This window comes from Penicillium taxi (genome assembly GCF_028828555.1).
Source record: "Penicillium taxi strain IBT 34144 chromosome Unknown utg000002l_segment0_segment0, whole genome shotgun sequence".
NCBI lineage: Eukaryota > Fungi > Ascomycota > Eurotiomycetes > Eurotiales > Aspergillaceae > Penicillium > Penicillium taxi.
Genome location: NW_026643204.1, coordinates 2852220 through 2866911, shown reverse-complemented (window position 1 = coordinate 2866911; position 14692 = coordinate 2852220). Strand labels below are relative to the sequence as shown.

General features: G+C 43.2%; 6 protein-coding genes across 6 annotated transcripts; 5 read left to right on the top strand and 1 right to left on the bottom strand.

The window, feature by feature from the left end:
* Positions 1–163: 163 nt before the first annotated feature.
* pabA (aminodeoxychorismate synthase pabA) lies at positions 164–2566 on the top strand (the record flags this gene model as incomplete). The annotated part of the gene is made up of 1 exon (XM_057205647.1): positions 164–2566. One exon carries the CDS (start codon positions 164–166, stop codon positions 2564–2566), a length of 2403 nt encoding a protein of 800 aa, XP_057066254.1.
* A 364-nt stretch (positions 2567–2930) lies between these two features.
* On the top strand, positions 2931–4048 carry med6 (mediator complex subunit MED6; the record flags this gene model as incomplete). Its single annotated transcript, XM_057205646.1, has 3 exons — positions 2931–3018; positions 3074–3435; positions 3494–4048. The coding sequence occupies 3 exons, from the start codon at positions 2931–2933 to the stop codon at positions 4046–4048; spliced, it is 1005 nt and encodes a 334-aa protein (XP_057066253.1).
* A 329-nt stretch (positions 4049–4377) lies between these two features.
* On the top strand, positions 4378–5177 carry N7495_002976 (LOG family protein; the record flags this gene model as incomplete). Its single annotated transcript, XM_057205645.1, has 2 exons — positions 4378–4412; positions 4460–5177. 2 exons carry the CDS (start codon positions 4378–4380, stop codon positions 5175–5177), a joined length of 753 nt encoding a protein of 250 aa, XP_057066252.1.
* Positions 5178–5383: 206 nt separating this feature from the next.
* pre5 (proteasome core particle subunit alpha 6) lies at positions 5384–6314 on the bottom strand (the record flags this gene model as incomplete). Its single annotated transcript, XM_057205644.1, has 3 exons — positions 5384–6019; positions 6100–6211; positions 6277–6314. 3 exons carry the CDS (start codon positions 6312–6314, stop codon positions 5384–5386), a joined length of 786 nt encoding a protein of 261 aa, XP_057066251.1.
* A 154-nt stretch (positions 6315–6468) lies between these two features.
* On the top strand, positions 6469–7308 carry N7495_002974 (Vps55 family protein; the record flags this gene model as incomplete). Its single annotated transcript, XM_057205643.1, has 4 exons — positions 6469–6605; positions 6680–6737; positions 6805–7018; positions 7175–7308. Coding segments are annotated over 4 exons (543 nt in total), but the record flags the coding sequence as incomplete, so codon positions are not given.
* Positions 7309–8476: 1168 nt separating this feature from the next.
* Positions 8477–9926, top strand: N7495_002973 (uncharacterized protein; the record flags this gene model as incomplete). Its single annotated transcript, XM_057205642.1, has 2 exons — positions 8477–8528; positions 8584–9926. 2 exons carry the CDS (start codon positions 8477–8479, stop codon positions 9924–9926), a joined length of 1395 nt encoding a protein of 464 aa, XP_057066249.1.
* Positions 9927–14692: the final 4766 nt, after the last annotated feature.

Below are 14692 nucleotides of genomic sequence, written 5' to 3'. Positions count from 1 at the left end.
CATATCTTACTCATAATTGGAAACCCCAACAGGAATGCAAGCTCCAGTCCTAGCCTGATTCTTTGCGTGAGTTCTTTCGCAGGGTTTATCCAAAAAGGAAAACATTCAATCATTCGAACTTGAGATAAATCGCCTTAGACTCGTTCACTTGTGACTCAACTTCATGTCACCGCTTCTAGGAAGTTGGAATGGTTTCATGGAGTCAGCTCTTTACGCATCTTCTCTCAAGAACATCCTCTACGTCGATGCTTACGACTCATTCTCTTACAATGTAGTCGCAATGCTAGAGGAGACGCTCTGTGTCAGAGTCACTGTAATGACTATTGACTCCGAATGGCCCAATGGTAATATTAACGAATTCTTGAGGCATTTCGAAGCCATTGTTCTTGGGCCTGGACCTGGAAACCCTAGCCTGCCTAAAGATGTTGGTATCATGAAAGATATCTGGAATCTTCGAGATGCCGAGCTCCTCCCGGTATTCGGCATCTGCTTGGGATTTCAAAGTCTGTGTCTTCAACATGGCATTCCGGTTGAGCGACTTCCATACCCACTTCATGGTCAAGTGCGTCAGGTTTCCACCAGCGCGCGGGATATTTTTGAGAATCTACCGGCTATAGAGGTCACACTCTATCACTCGCTCTTTGCCAACGTCAATGCTATAAGACACCGAGAGCCCTTGTTAGTTGATTTGGACTTTTTGGCTTGGTTACCAATTGAGACAGATTCTGGATTGGACATGCAGATATTAATGGCAGCTCGTCATCAGAAAAAGCCATTCTGGGGTGTTCAGTTTCACCCGGAATCGTGCAAGTCTGAGAAGTTTTCTTGTCAAATCCTTCTGCAAAATTGGTGGCGGGTGGCGTTAGCCTTTAACAAGGACTCTGGGCGTAAAGAACATGGATCTTTGCCCCAGACTACCATCTGTCCCTATGACGATGTCGAAATTTTCCCAGACCTTGCCTATGATATGTTGAGCTGGAGTTCGTCGACTTCAACTCACTCAGAATATAGATCCCTCAAACGTGATAATTTGACTGCGGAGATTATTTGCGAGGCATTCAACAGGCCAGGTGCTCCGACTGTTGTCTTCCAGTCAAATGGACGATACAGCATTATTTCAGTTCCCAGCCCTGGCTCTTGGAGATTAGAGTATAGTGTTGAGTGCCATAAGCTTACACTTGACCGACTAAACGCAGATTACAATACGTTAGAGAAACACGTCTCGGTGGGTCAGCTTTGGGATGCACTTCGATACTTGATGGATATGAAGAAAGTCTACTCTGGTAGTGCGCATAGCCCCTTCTGGGGAGGCTTCTTGGGCTACTTCTCCTACGAGCTGGGTCTCTCTGGTCTCCCTCATTCCCGGGGGTCGGCACAACCGCCCGCCAACCACTCAATAGGAAATTCATCCAACCCTTCTGTGAAAGATCCACCAGATGTCAGCCTATTATGGTCTGAAAGAAGCATTATTATTGATAGCGAGGCCGGCAGTGTTTTCGTCCAATCAACTTGCGAAACAGACAACGCTCCAGCAGGATGGCTTGATGATTCACTACATGTTTTGCAAGCACTCTCTGGGAGTGCTGAAATTGATCAAACTGCTAATATCAAATCTTTGAATTCCATACTTTGTCAAGGAGTCATTGCGTTCCCCGATGAGGCAGACTACAAATTGAGAATTGAAACCTGCAAGGCACAATTGGAGGCCGGTGAATCATACGAGTTGTGTCTTACGGCCGAGACTTCTATCACTTTGCCCCATCCAGCGTCTGAGATTGATCGGGCCCTTTTTCCTTGGAGGCTATACAAACGATTGAATAAGTTTAACCCCGCAGCATTTGGTGGATTCGCAAATCTGGGACAAACAAAGATCGTTAGCAGCAGCCCGGAATGTTTTCTCAACTGGGATCGCGAATCAACTCTAGAGATGAAGCCAATGAAAGGTACTGTCCGAAAATCTCCTGAAATGACTATGGAAAAAGCCAAGGAAATTCTATCATCGACGAAAGAAATGTCCGAAAACCTCATGATTGCCGATCTGATCCGGCACGATCTATATGGCATCTGCGGGTCTGGTGGTGTGCATGTCGAGAAGTTACTCGAGGTAGCAGACTACGGCCGAGTTTACTCGATGATTACTCACATCAAAGGCAAGATTCGTCCAAATAATCCTGGATACTCTGTCCGGCATACACCTCAATCGAAATCCTCCAGCATGGCCGTTCACGGGCTTACTACCTTACAGCGGTGTTTGCCCCCAGGCTCCATGACTGGTGCCCCGAAGGAACGCTCTTGTATGCATCTTCATGAAATCGAGAGACGAAATCGTGGGATATACTCTGGTGTCATGGGTTACTTGGACTTGGGTGGAGGTGGGAGCTTCTCTGTTCTGATTCGCATGGCATTTACTTGCTCTCCTGCCGAGGAAGATTCACAACAAATTTGGCGAATTGGTGCTGGTGGTGCTATCACCACTCTTAGTACAGCCGAGGGTGAATGGCAAGAAATGTTAACAAAGCTGGGTACAGTGGGCGATATCTTTGCTCCACTCGATGCCAGAGAATGATGAACATACGGGTGATATTTTTCTCAATAATTCGAAATGATCATGGACAACACTCAACTGTGTCTTCAACATCTAGATCTAACTATTTCTCAGTCATTTCATTCAACATTGAGCAAGCGATGGAGTTAGGGGGGAAACCAGTGTAGTTTTTTTTATACGAAAAAACGAAGCAAACGAAGCAAATAGCTATTAACTAACTAGTTTATCTCGACGTTATCTAATCTGTTTATCTCTTTTTTCTTTTTACCACTTAAACTTGACAACTTCCTGGATTTGTTTCAATTATCTCTTCCAATATTTTTTTTTAACCAAAATTCTTTCCATTCTTACTTGCGACAGCTTAGATCAAGGTTGAGTGCCTGGTATGGCGAGTCAGGATTCAATGGAGGAAATCCTCTGGCGGTCTCCCCCGCACGTCCAGATGATGGGAGGATACCTGCACTCAAACAACAGTAATTATTCCGCACCAGCCTATTTATTGAATTCGAGAACTCATATACCTCACAGTTCTCTTCTACTTCGCCGAATCCCCATTCTTCGACAAGACCTCCAACAATGCATCACTAGCCGTTCAGGCAAACTACAATGAGACGTTCCGACATTTTCTCGAGACCCGTGAGGCCTTTGAAGGCCGTCTGAAGACAATGTCAGGACTTGAATTCGTTGTCACATATGATCCCCTACAGGCGGCCGCGCAGTCCGACACTCGATTCGCTCACGAACCATCCAACGTGTGGGTGATTCGAAAGCAGAATCGACGAAAACGGAGCGGCATAGATGATGAACTGACTGTGATTTCATCATATTTTGTCGTTGGGGATTGTATCTACATGGCGCCTTCTGTCGCTAGTGTGGTAGGAAATCGGATCGTACGCATAATTATCAAAGCCCACATGTACAGAGTTCTGACAGCTCAATCTCAAACAGTTATCAGCAGTCACTTCCCTTTCACAGCTTATGAAGACTGCGTCCACCTTGCCGAACTTTACACCATCTTATGGACACACGTATCTACCACCAGTGGCTAAAACTACGGAGCCCGGCCAAGCGACATCTCAGCCGAGCAAGGAAAACACCCCGATGCCTGATGCTGCGCCATCTATCGCTGAAACGCCGGCGACTGGCAAGCAGGGACTTGGTATATCAACCTCTAATTCCAGTCACCATGATGCTCGTAGTCTGGCCGACTCATTCAACCTATTCACACGGTACGGAGACGAGTTCATGGACGAAAACCCACTGGTTGGTGAGCCTGGCTCATTCATTATGTCTCGCGTCGGCGGTGAGGTTGACCGCATAGCAACCAAGGGTGTACCCAAGGTGTCTCTAGGCACTACAACAAACACACCGGGACCAACAGGGCGAGTGTCAACGCCACAGGTACGGGTCGATACACCCGGGAAGACATCTGACAAAACTAATTCCCCACCTAGTGGTGGTGAGAACAAAGGCAAGCGAAAAAAGACTAGGATTGTAAGTTGATTATATGTTCAATACCCATGATATTAGATTTGGGGGTGTTAAAGGATATATGTATATCATTTTTAGCTAAAGCTATATGACTTCAATAGCGATGAATAGAAGTAGGAATAATTTCTTAATCAAAATGACTATATTATTATAATTTCATAATTTCATGATTCCATAATTAACTATTTATCGTACTGTCATTCTTATCGGAACCAGTTTCAAGCTCCCCCCGCTGTTCCGATCCTTTGATCCCCTTTTGCCACCCACTTGAACTTGTACTCGAACTCCTTTCTCTTTTCCTCTATAAACATTCTATTCAATTTAGTTGATGCCATTTGAAAATGGCCCAATTCAAGCCTGCTGTGGTATGCGTCTTGTGAGTGATTCTGTTTCTAATATGTCATACATTATAACCTTCATCAGCTGGATCATCTCGATTATGAAGCTAACCTCTATATCTGGGGCATGTAGCTGCGGCGCAACATCTGGCAAAGACCCGGTTCACTTTGAAGCAGCCCGCACCCTTGCCCAAGAGTTCCACAAGAACAACGTTCAACTGGTATATGGTGGCGGCACAACAGGCCTCATGGGTGAGATTGCCCGTACCTTGGTTTCTCTTTCCGGGCCAAAATCCGTACATGGTATCATACCCCGTGCGCTGGTTAAGGTCTCAACGAAGGACAGCGTTGAAACAACAAACAATCATAGCGGTAAAGCCGCAGAACGAATCGTGTCAGATGAATTGGGTGAAAGTGGAATTCCGGAATCTGAATATGGCATCACGACGATTGTCTCTGACATGCACACACGCAAGCGACTCATGGCTACGAAGGTCATGGAGGGTGGGCCCGGATCTGGATTTGTGTCGCTCGCTGGAGGTTTTGGAACTATTGAGGAAGTTATGGAGATGACTACTTGGAACCAGCTCGGCATCCATCATGTCGGGGTTGTACTACTTAATATTAATGGTTACTGGGATGGGTTACTGACTTGGATTCGAAATGCGGTTCGGGAGGGTTATATTAGTATGGGAAATGGGTCGATTGTTGCTGAAGCGCGTTGCCCGACGGAGGTTTGGCCGAAGCTGCTTGAGTATCAGAACAGCAATGACCGGATGCAGTTGAACTGGGGACAGGAGTGATTTTTCTATACAATAGAGCTGCCCTAACATAAATCAAACTCTCTCCCTCTCTCTTATATATATGAACAACAAGTAGACAAGCAAGGAAATAGACAGAATTTAACCTACTTAATAATAAGCTTGAAGGAACAACATTCACCATTGCATCAAGGCCAAAGCATAAGGCAAAAGGGTTCATCTATGCGCATCATTAAGAAACATGAAAATTATGAGTCAACTTCCATAGACTCGCTCTCTCCCGCTGCCGATTCAAACCGCTCCAATGCCTCGAGAAGCGGCACTGTTTCCTGGCCCTCGTACAACTTGAAGCTCTCAATCCGGCCCTTAGATCCTTCACTGGCCAAACCCACTACACCAACCGAAGTGTTATCGACTGTAAGCTCTTTATCCTGCGACAAGGTTTCCTTAAGAGCCTGTAGACCGTGCGTGATCAACTCATCGCGGGTGCAATCAGGGAACTTATCGAGATTCCGCTCAAGATAAGTACGGGCCATTTGAGAGCGAGCACCAATTGCGCAAGCAAGCATCTCATGGGTTAGACCGGAGGGTTGGAACTCGAACAGGTGAGGACCTGCCTCGTCCACTCCAGCCACAAGTAGACCTACACCGTATGGCCGTTTTCCATAGTGCTGGGTGTTGGTCTGGGCGCGGTCACCGATTTGCGAAACGATGCGGTCCAGCGGGATTGGTCGGCCATAGGTCATCTTCGAGCTGAGGGATTGCTGCTTCATGAAGTTGGAAAGGACACGGGCATCTGATGCCAGACCGGCGATAGCAATGGCCATGTGCGAGTCAATCTCAATGAGTTTCTTCTGATACGAGGAAAGTTCCTCGGCATTACGCTAGAATTGTTGAAAAAATGTTAGCTTCCTTCTTGGCTAGTGACATTTGATATAATATTTCTGTTTGGGTTGAAGCGAACCTTGAGGCCGACCAACACAGCATGTGTCTTGTTCACTAGTCCCACAACTACCGATCCTTGCTTCACTGCTTCACTTGCATATTCCACTTGGAATATCCGGCCCTGAGGGGAGCTGAAACCATCAAGTTAGTAATAATTCTGAGTTTATCGCACAGAAGGGTTGCGGTGCAGTCTTACAAGGTGACGGCATCGTTGTCGTAGTTGTTTCTGAACATGATGGAAGAAAAAAGGGCGAGAGGAATGAGGAATCAGAATGAAGAAATAGTTCTTGGGGATTACAAGACACGAAAACAACGAAGATAAATGGATGGGAACCAGGGCTAGAGATGGGGAAGCTACGAAGGCAGTTACAAGTGACGCGGTGTAAAGCATGAGCTCTTGCTGCCTGAGGCACCGATATCCAGTGACCTTCAGGCCCCAACATCGCTCATTCTTCGTCTATCCTCTCTGTCTTCCTATCCCGATACCTGGTCAATGGGGCTACCACACCTAAACTTTTGCCGGTTGTAGCGTCTCACATCTCTAGATTTTGTGCTTCCGAACCTCTGCCATAACCCCTTTATCTAGTTGAATCAGGCAGCTTCGACATATCCGCAATCATGGCGGCTGGACTCAAGACCATCATCGCGCTTTCATTTGTATGCATTCGAGACCACGCTCCCTGTCTCTTTTTGAGCTTTTTCGGAATTGACTGTATAACTGCAGGTCCTTGCAATCGGATTCCTCCTGGTAATTCTCTCCTCGGCACTGTGGCATAAGTACTGGCCGCTGTTGGTAGTCGCCATTTACATTATTGCGCCTCTTCCCAATTGGATCTGTGGAAGATGTGCAAATCCAGACGATTTCATGGATAGCTCCAGCAACTCAGCGATGGATTTTGGGCGCTTCATGACTGGCTTCTTGGTTTTGACTGGAATTGGTGAGTCGTCCCATCAGAGAGCTTCATTTCTCATAAACAATCTATCGGGGTCATCCTATCATTTGAGGACTCTTACAAGCCTTCTATGAGGCTCCTCTGCCCTTTCAGTCAATACCATCGTTCTCTCGAACCCACACCGCTAACACGTCATCCTAGCTCTCCCCGTCGTTTTGGCACACAGCGGGGCGATCGAGATACCGGCCATGATTATGTCGATTGTCGGTGGCTTGTTGATTTACATAACCATTATTAGCTTCTCTATGTTCTTTCAAGAGCAGGAAGAGTTCTGATACAATAGGAGGCATTTCTAAGGTATCTTACCTGATAAGGAACTTAGCAGCATCCGAATTGCTTCATGATGACATTCTGTGTGCGTCCAGCTTAATGCTCAATGTAAACACAATATTCATCAAATTTCCAGAAGTATGGCCATTGCCTGGTGAGCACGCTATTGGCCTTGGTATTCTAGCTATATTATAGCACAGAAAATACATACAGTTGTAACTGATCAATTGAGAATCTGTCTAGCTGGTTCTTCTCCGTGGGATCACATTTGTTGAGACTCCGGGATAGATCTAACTAAGTAACTAGTTTAATAAATAAATAATGTGAATTCTAGATTAGCAGTCACCTCATCAAAATTTACCATAGCAACCGTTTGTTTATATTCTTTAAACCTTGACTCTGCAGCGGTCACAAAATTCTACCAATCAGGAAGGTAGTATCGTACTAGCTATGGAAGCTATCAGACATGATGGATTTATGTCTATAGCTACAGCTGCGCGTTGTTTGGCGTCCCCGTTTGATATTATCAGCCCGCTTAAAGGGACGCTAATTTCGACATGACGCACTATCAAATAGACTTCAATCCACATGACTTCTTTTTTCTTCTCTATGTTAAGAGATATAGCCAACTTACTACTTCGATCTTGCTATAAAGATAGACCTAAGGCACCAGCTAGTAGCAGCTACTATGATCACTGTGGGCAAAAAGTGGCTAGCAGAGTTTACAAAACGCTGTCTAACTCTTATAATACGTCTCGTATGCAAATACGATCAAAAGAGCTCTTTTTAAGGATCCCCGACTTATAGAACTCTGGTTGAAACTTGTGGAATGTATAATCAAACTAAGCCTACAGATCATAAGTAGGTAAGAAGCAGATAGCGTATGAGTGTAGCTTGTGGGTATGGAAAGAAAGGGTATCGAATCAATCAATATCTAGAGAGAGTCATTTGGTCAATTTATACGGGGTTGGTTGGTAAATTGAGACTGAAAATTTTTACAATTTTTGAATTTTTGATGGGGATTCACGTGGGGTTGCGTGGCGATTAGTCAATCAAAAGCTTGATATTGCACGTGATGTCATGGCTATTGGCGCGCTTCTTCGCAGTATCGATAACAGTAATAACATAACATGAGACTCGTTCTGTCTCTACTTCTATAACCCTGCTGCAGATATGGACGTATGGTCAGGCTCCATTGTATTAGATGGGGATCGCCCACTAGAAGGTAAATCCATGCGTTGTCGTGGCGCTGTTCTCCTTTGCTGATGATCTGCCATCAGGCTTCCGCTTAATTGATCCTAGCTCTCGTTGGCCATGTGATATATCTAAAAGTGCCAAGCTCCATCTTCGAAGCTTTGTTAACCCATCATTGATCCCGCTGCATGCGCGAGCAGGACCCGGTCTCGAATTACACATAATCAACGCGAGGACTTCACAATGGCTTCAGAGAAAATTGACAGGCTGTGTCTTGCCACGCGAAGATGATTTTGACCTTCATCAATCCTTACCGTGCCCCGTTGGTCTGCTGGTCAGCATTGAGGACAGTCCCATTAAGAAAACCAGTATGGCCACATCTGACCTCTTGGTTTATGGTGTCTTGTCCGGCACAACATCTTGCACACGTCCGCCTACTCCACCACATTCCTCGCCGAGTAAGACCGACAGCCAAGCTACTACTTCACCAAATAAGCCGCATGAGCTCAGAATCTATGCAGCTCCCCTTTCAACATCTTTGCTCGCTCAAGCTCATACTTTCCCATCTCCACCATCTAGTTCAGATGGGGGCCATGTTTCTACACAAGCTGAATTTCTTCCACAGATCAGCTCGCTCAGTCCAAAGAGAAAACGGGTGGCCACACTCTTTGAGATTGCAGCACAGCATCACCGCCGTGTAAGACAACGAGGCGGTGAGGCTGTCTCCCAGATAATGGCACCGTCGAGGCCCCAATCCTCGTCACAGAATTTCCAATCACTACGGGTGAAGCGAGAACCCGAGGATGAACCCCCAGGCTTTACACCTTTTGAAAGAATCACTGCACATCGTTCGCGATCTGTCTCCATCGGAGCCAATCTATGCAGTCTCAGCACTGGACGCAGTATGCGCGCTGGAGTTACAGATCTACAGAAGCGTGCTTCTGTGTCAAACCTGTCCTTAGATACCGATCCTCATCGTATACAACAGCTACAGTCCTCAGTTTTACTTTCGACCTCAAGTGAACCAAAATTGCCTTCTATGTCAAATTTACTGCCCAAAACTCCCGAATCCATCATCTCGGAAAACAAAAATGTGATCACACGCACTATATTAACCTGCATGCGGCTATATGGTTTTCACCGATCCAATATGCGGTGTACTGCCAGCAAGCATGCCATTGATCCGAGCCTTACACCACATTCAACACCAATACCACCTGACGTGGACAGTCAAGCACAAGAAACTTACACAGACGATGACGAGTTTAAGGATCTATACCACATAACTTATAAAGCAGCAGCCTTTGCGTTACGTAGGTACTTGAAATCTTCTTCAGTCGGTGCGGGATCTATACCTGTATTGCTACAAAAAGAAAAGGCTATGACCTGCATAGATGACCTGCTTCGAATCTTCTGTGAGGGCCATTAGTGTCTGATTGACGACAACTTGACCTTTTTGCAAGTTTGAACTAGTAAAGTGGCAGTTGTTCAATTTCAAGGGGTGGTTGCTAGGGAACGCTTTTGGTCTCCTCCTCGCCCAGGTTGACAACCTGAATTATGATTTGAAGCAATTTATTAAGAGTAGATTGGGAATTGGTAGGGACGCAACAAAATTTTTAGTAACTACGGACACAAAACCATTAATTATGTCAGCCGCCATCTGCATCAAATTTATTTTATTTTGTAGATTCTAATAGTTAGTGTAGTAACCTATTATTAACTCTAATTAAGATCTAATTATCATGACTGAACCTGCTTCTCTTCAGAATCTATTACTAGAATCTACTGAAGCTACCCTTAATTTCTTCAATTTCTTACTACTAAAATGGACGCTCTTAGCAACCAAATCTTCGAATCTAGACTGATTCTGATCGATTCCGTCTTACAGTCTGCTCTTGGGTTTTCTACTACTACTATATTACCTAATAAAGATAGAAATATATATATAAGGTGTGACCGTGGTGGTCAATATCATGATCGAATTGATGCATCAGAAGGTGTAAATTAAGGCTGTTTCTTTTTTTTTAGGATTATTTCTGTATATTAAAGATTGAATTATTTCAATGTAGTATTTAGTTTTTAGTTTAACTATCTATTAAATCAAGTGAGTGAGTGAATTTCAGCCAATCGGAATACGTGGTTCTATAATTAGCGAGGAGAAAACTTGCGATTATATTCGTATTGCTAGGTCTAGGATCTATAATTATTAGAAAACCTATTTTATTAGGGGTCCTTTCAGGTTTGGTCAATTTATAATCAACTATATAATATTCGATATAATTATTAATTCAGCACTATAGAGATAACTAACGTGGATCACCAACACCCGGGAAACCCCACCAAATTGTCAAAAAACGCATCAAATTTAATTCCACTTTTAGATACACAAACATAATAAAATAGGCTAAAATAGAAGATTCTGACACCGGGGTATAGGTATGCCCTTTAGTCCCACAAACTGAACAGATTACTTGACGCCTGATAGGAGCTAAAACTGGTAATTCTGGCTCAACAGGGCCATTTTGAGCAGCTTCCAAACCAGATAAATATCCATTGATAACCACATTCTCAATACCACCAGGATTCTGTATCCCCTAGACTCCGTAAACTGCCCTCATGAACCAACTGTTTTTTGTTTGCCTGCTCAAAATGACTGCAACAATAATGTAAAAAAAAATGTGCTGGTGGACCGTCCGAGGAGTAATGTCATAAGCTCTGGTAAGCTCTCTCTTAACAAGCGATGGATGGTATTGAGCTTGAAGATACTGGAGCAGAATGGATGCGAGGATTGTATTGCTCTAGTTTTTCGGTGTTCCAAATCGTATCATCGTCTTCGTCTTCGTCGGTGCCAGGAGATATAGGGCGCTCAGGATTTAGTTCAATCTCAGGCAAGCTTATTAAGTACATCCGAGACAGAAGAGACGGTGAAGACGGGATATTACTGTCGCGAATGCACATCGCTCAAGGGTGTCGTTTGCGATGAATGCATATCGTTCAAGGATGCCGTGATATACTAATCTAGTTCCAGAGTCACTGTCTTGGCAGAAGCTTTTCGGCCGAAATACTTTCCGTCTGTTGATGACCTTGTTTCTCGGCTGTCGCAACAGTCAGGATGTCTCTTAATAAACATAGTTACCCAGTTTTTACTGATAGACATAGAGGTGTTAGTAGTGGTTGAAATTCGTGATCGGAGTAGTAAATTGGCCATATTTCGACATATACATATAGGTAAGAAGAGCTGCTCCTCTAGAATCTATAGAGAATAGCCAATTTTTTATCGATTCCTCTTTAGTTGTAGTGAAATTATGCCTTAGTTAGCGACGTGTAACCAGCCAGGTGTTGACGACCATCGATGCGACCATATAAATTATATTTAGGCACTTTAAAAGCTTTAAAAGCAGATAAAACAGAGGTAAATTAACCATATTGGATAGATTTAATAGCTAATAAGATACGTCCCTCCTGCTCTGCCAGTTTTTACCTTTTTTAGGGCGAATTAGAGGCATGGTAGTGATTTAAAAATGGTGGACTGTTTTTTAGTAAATAGTTTAGTTGAGTTTCCCGCGAGATAGTGATCCACGTTATAAAATATCATATTATAGAATATAGACCTTTATAAATAGATAGAATTTTCCCTATTTTTATAGGATTCAATAGCTGACAAGATTCTAACCTAATACCTAGCCCGTTTGGAAGCGATATCTAAAATTTTGGGTGGTATAGTAGGTAGTTAAAAGAGAATAAGGTGTAAAATCTGATATAGGGTATAATATATCCAAAGAGATAGACTAATAAAGCTATTAACAATCTTATGATAATTAAAGACACCAATTAAAGACTAACAAAAACTTCTAGCGACTTTAATAGATATGATATCTATAACTTTAGATAAATATTTAAAGGATCGAATTTATCTCTAGTAGATTCTAGTTAAATTTTCAATAAAGCAACCTATTATTAGCTACCTTAAATAAGATCTAATTACTATTATTAAATTTGTTTCTCTTTTTAATCTAAATCTCTAGAATCTACTTAACTAGATCTTGAATCTTTTACTACGAACGGACCTTCGAATCTAGAATCTGATTAATTCTGTCTCCTAATTGATATTTTTTCTCTCTTGATTTGCTACTACTATTCGCTCTAATAAAGATAGTATTCTGACCATAACTATGATACTGACTAAAGGAAGGACTCGTAAAACTAGATCAGATTAAATCTATTAAAAATCTTACTGAGATTAATATTAATCCTCGCAATATCTATACATACCCCTTGAAAGCAGAATAACCCTAATCTTTTAATTAAGCTGCGGGATATGTACAATCTTAATTAAAGCTTAGTATATAAATCATTAAGATTGATTATTAACGGAATTTGTTAGTGTGATATATCATAGCCTGCTGCGGTGCTAAAAGGTGCGTCTTGTCACGGTGCCAGCTCAGACGACTACTGATTGATTAGATAGTGCGGGCCACGTGACCCGCAACCTCATGTAAACTCAGAACCTTGTCTGAATGTAGCTCTTCAAGCTACGTCTTCGTCTTAGCCTGCCAGTTAATGCAATACTGTCTATCCAGTTCTAGTATAATTCTATTCACCTGCCCGCCCCGTGACACGTCTAGCGCATTAGAAGGGGAATTTATTGCGACAGCCGAGAAACAAGGCCATCAACAGACGGAAAGTATTTCAGCCGAAAAGCTTCTGCCAAGACAGTGACTGTGGAACTAGATTAGTATATCACGGCATCCTTGAACGATATGCATTCATCGCAAACGACACCCTTGAGCGATGTGCATTCGCGATGGTAATGTCCCGTCTTCACTATCTCTTCTATCTCGGACGAATGTTGACATTCGTCCAGGGCAGAGGGGCACCCATATACTATAAGTAGCTAGTTCTTTTATTAATGAAAAAGTAGACTTCACAACAACTACAATATTCAACTAGTAGGAATCCACTACGAGATGAGTGGATTATCTACGGTGTTAAGTAGCAGTTAGTTGGAGCTCACCAACTCTCTGATTCTACTGTAGTAAACTTGAACAATATTCTCAGTCATAATACTCGAATATCGCCCTTTCGAGCGATAGAATTCCTCTTTTATTGAATGTGAAAGCGCAAGACGTAAACACGACGAGAACAAAGGAGATTTCATATAATAAGGGTGAGTCAAGCCCTCGGCGGCTTCAACTATAATACTGCGTGTACTCTGTAAAGCCACGCTTCAGTCTAATTTCCTCTCCCGGCAGAAAGTTGACTGCCCTTTCGGTAGCGGAATAGGTGATAGCTGCCCCGCATCACCGAGGTCTTATATCACCAATCTCGCCATTACCCACGCTACGTTGTCACATCGATGGTTATTTTAGGCTCCCTTGCTTCACCAAGGTCCCGAATTACCGAGACGACCATCCCTATATCCTTAGATCCATATCTTCCAACACCCGCCAGATTGCTGTTATTGTGCAATGTCGTTTCGTGAGGACACCGTTTCTTGGCGGTCGGCTCTGTTTGGACACCCTTCAGGGGGTTTCCCCCACGCTACCTTCGTGCACTTTCTTCTTATCTTATGTCGTCGCGCTGTGGTTTATCGTCTACTGGGTCTGGTTCCGCGCCTATAGTGCCGTCCTCTGTGTAGTAGAACTAGCCTAGTAGGTGTGTGTGTGTGTGTGTCTTTTATAAACCTAGCGATCGCTGGAACCGCGATTTCGTATAGAGTATTAATTTATATTATTAATACTCATTCTTATTCTAGGATTTGAGAACTTTTTGCTAGTAAGATGTTTATTTATATTATGCATTCATACACAATTTATACGACTTCAGCATTTTTACTAATTAATTATCTCGAAATATATATCACTCTATTCTAGCTAATATTCTGAGGGCTAAATAATGTTCACGATATGTCTAAGTTGCAAATAATATTGTTGACTATTATTTTCAAGATCAGATAGTTGATCCTTTAGTAAAATCTACTAATTATAATATGAATAATATACATTATGCATCAGAAGTCTGCCAACACTTCCCGTGTTTTAGCGCGTTTTGATCACGTCGCGTAAACCCGCTCTTTTTATTTTAAATTTTTATACCAACCATGGCTCCGTTTGGCACTGAGATTAGTGGAAACCGTGGTAAAAATCAAGAAATTTCTACTGATCAACGTGCTGGCATCCTCTCTGCCCTTGAAAA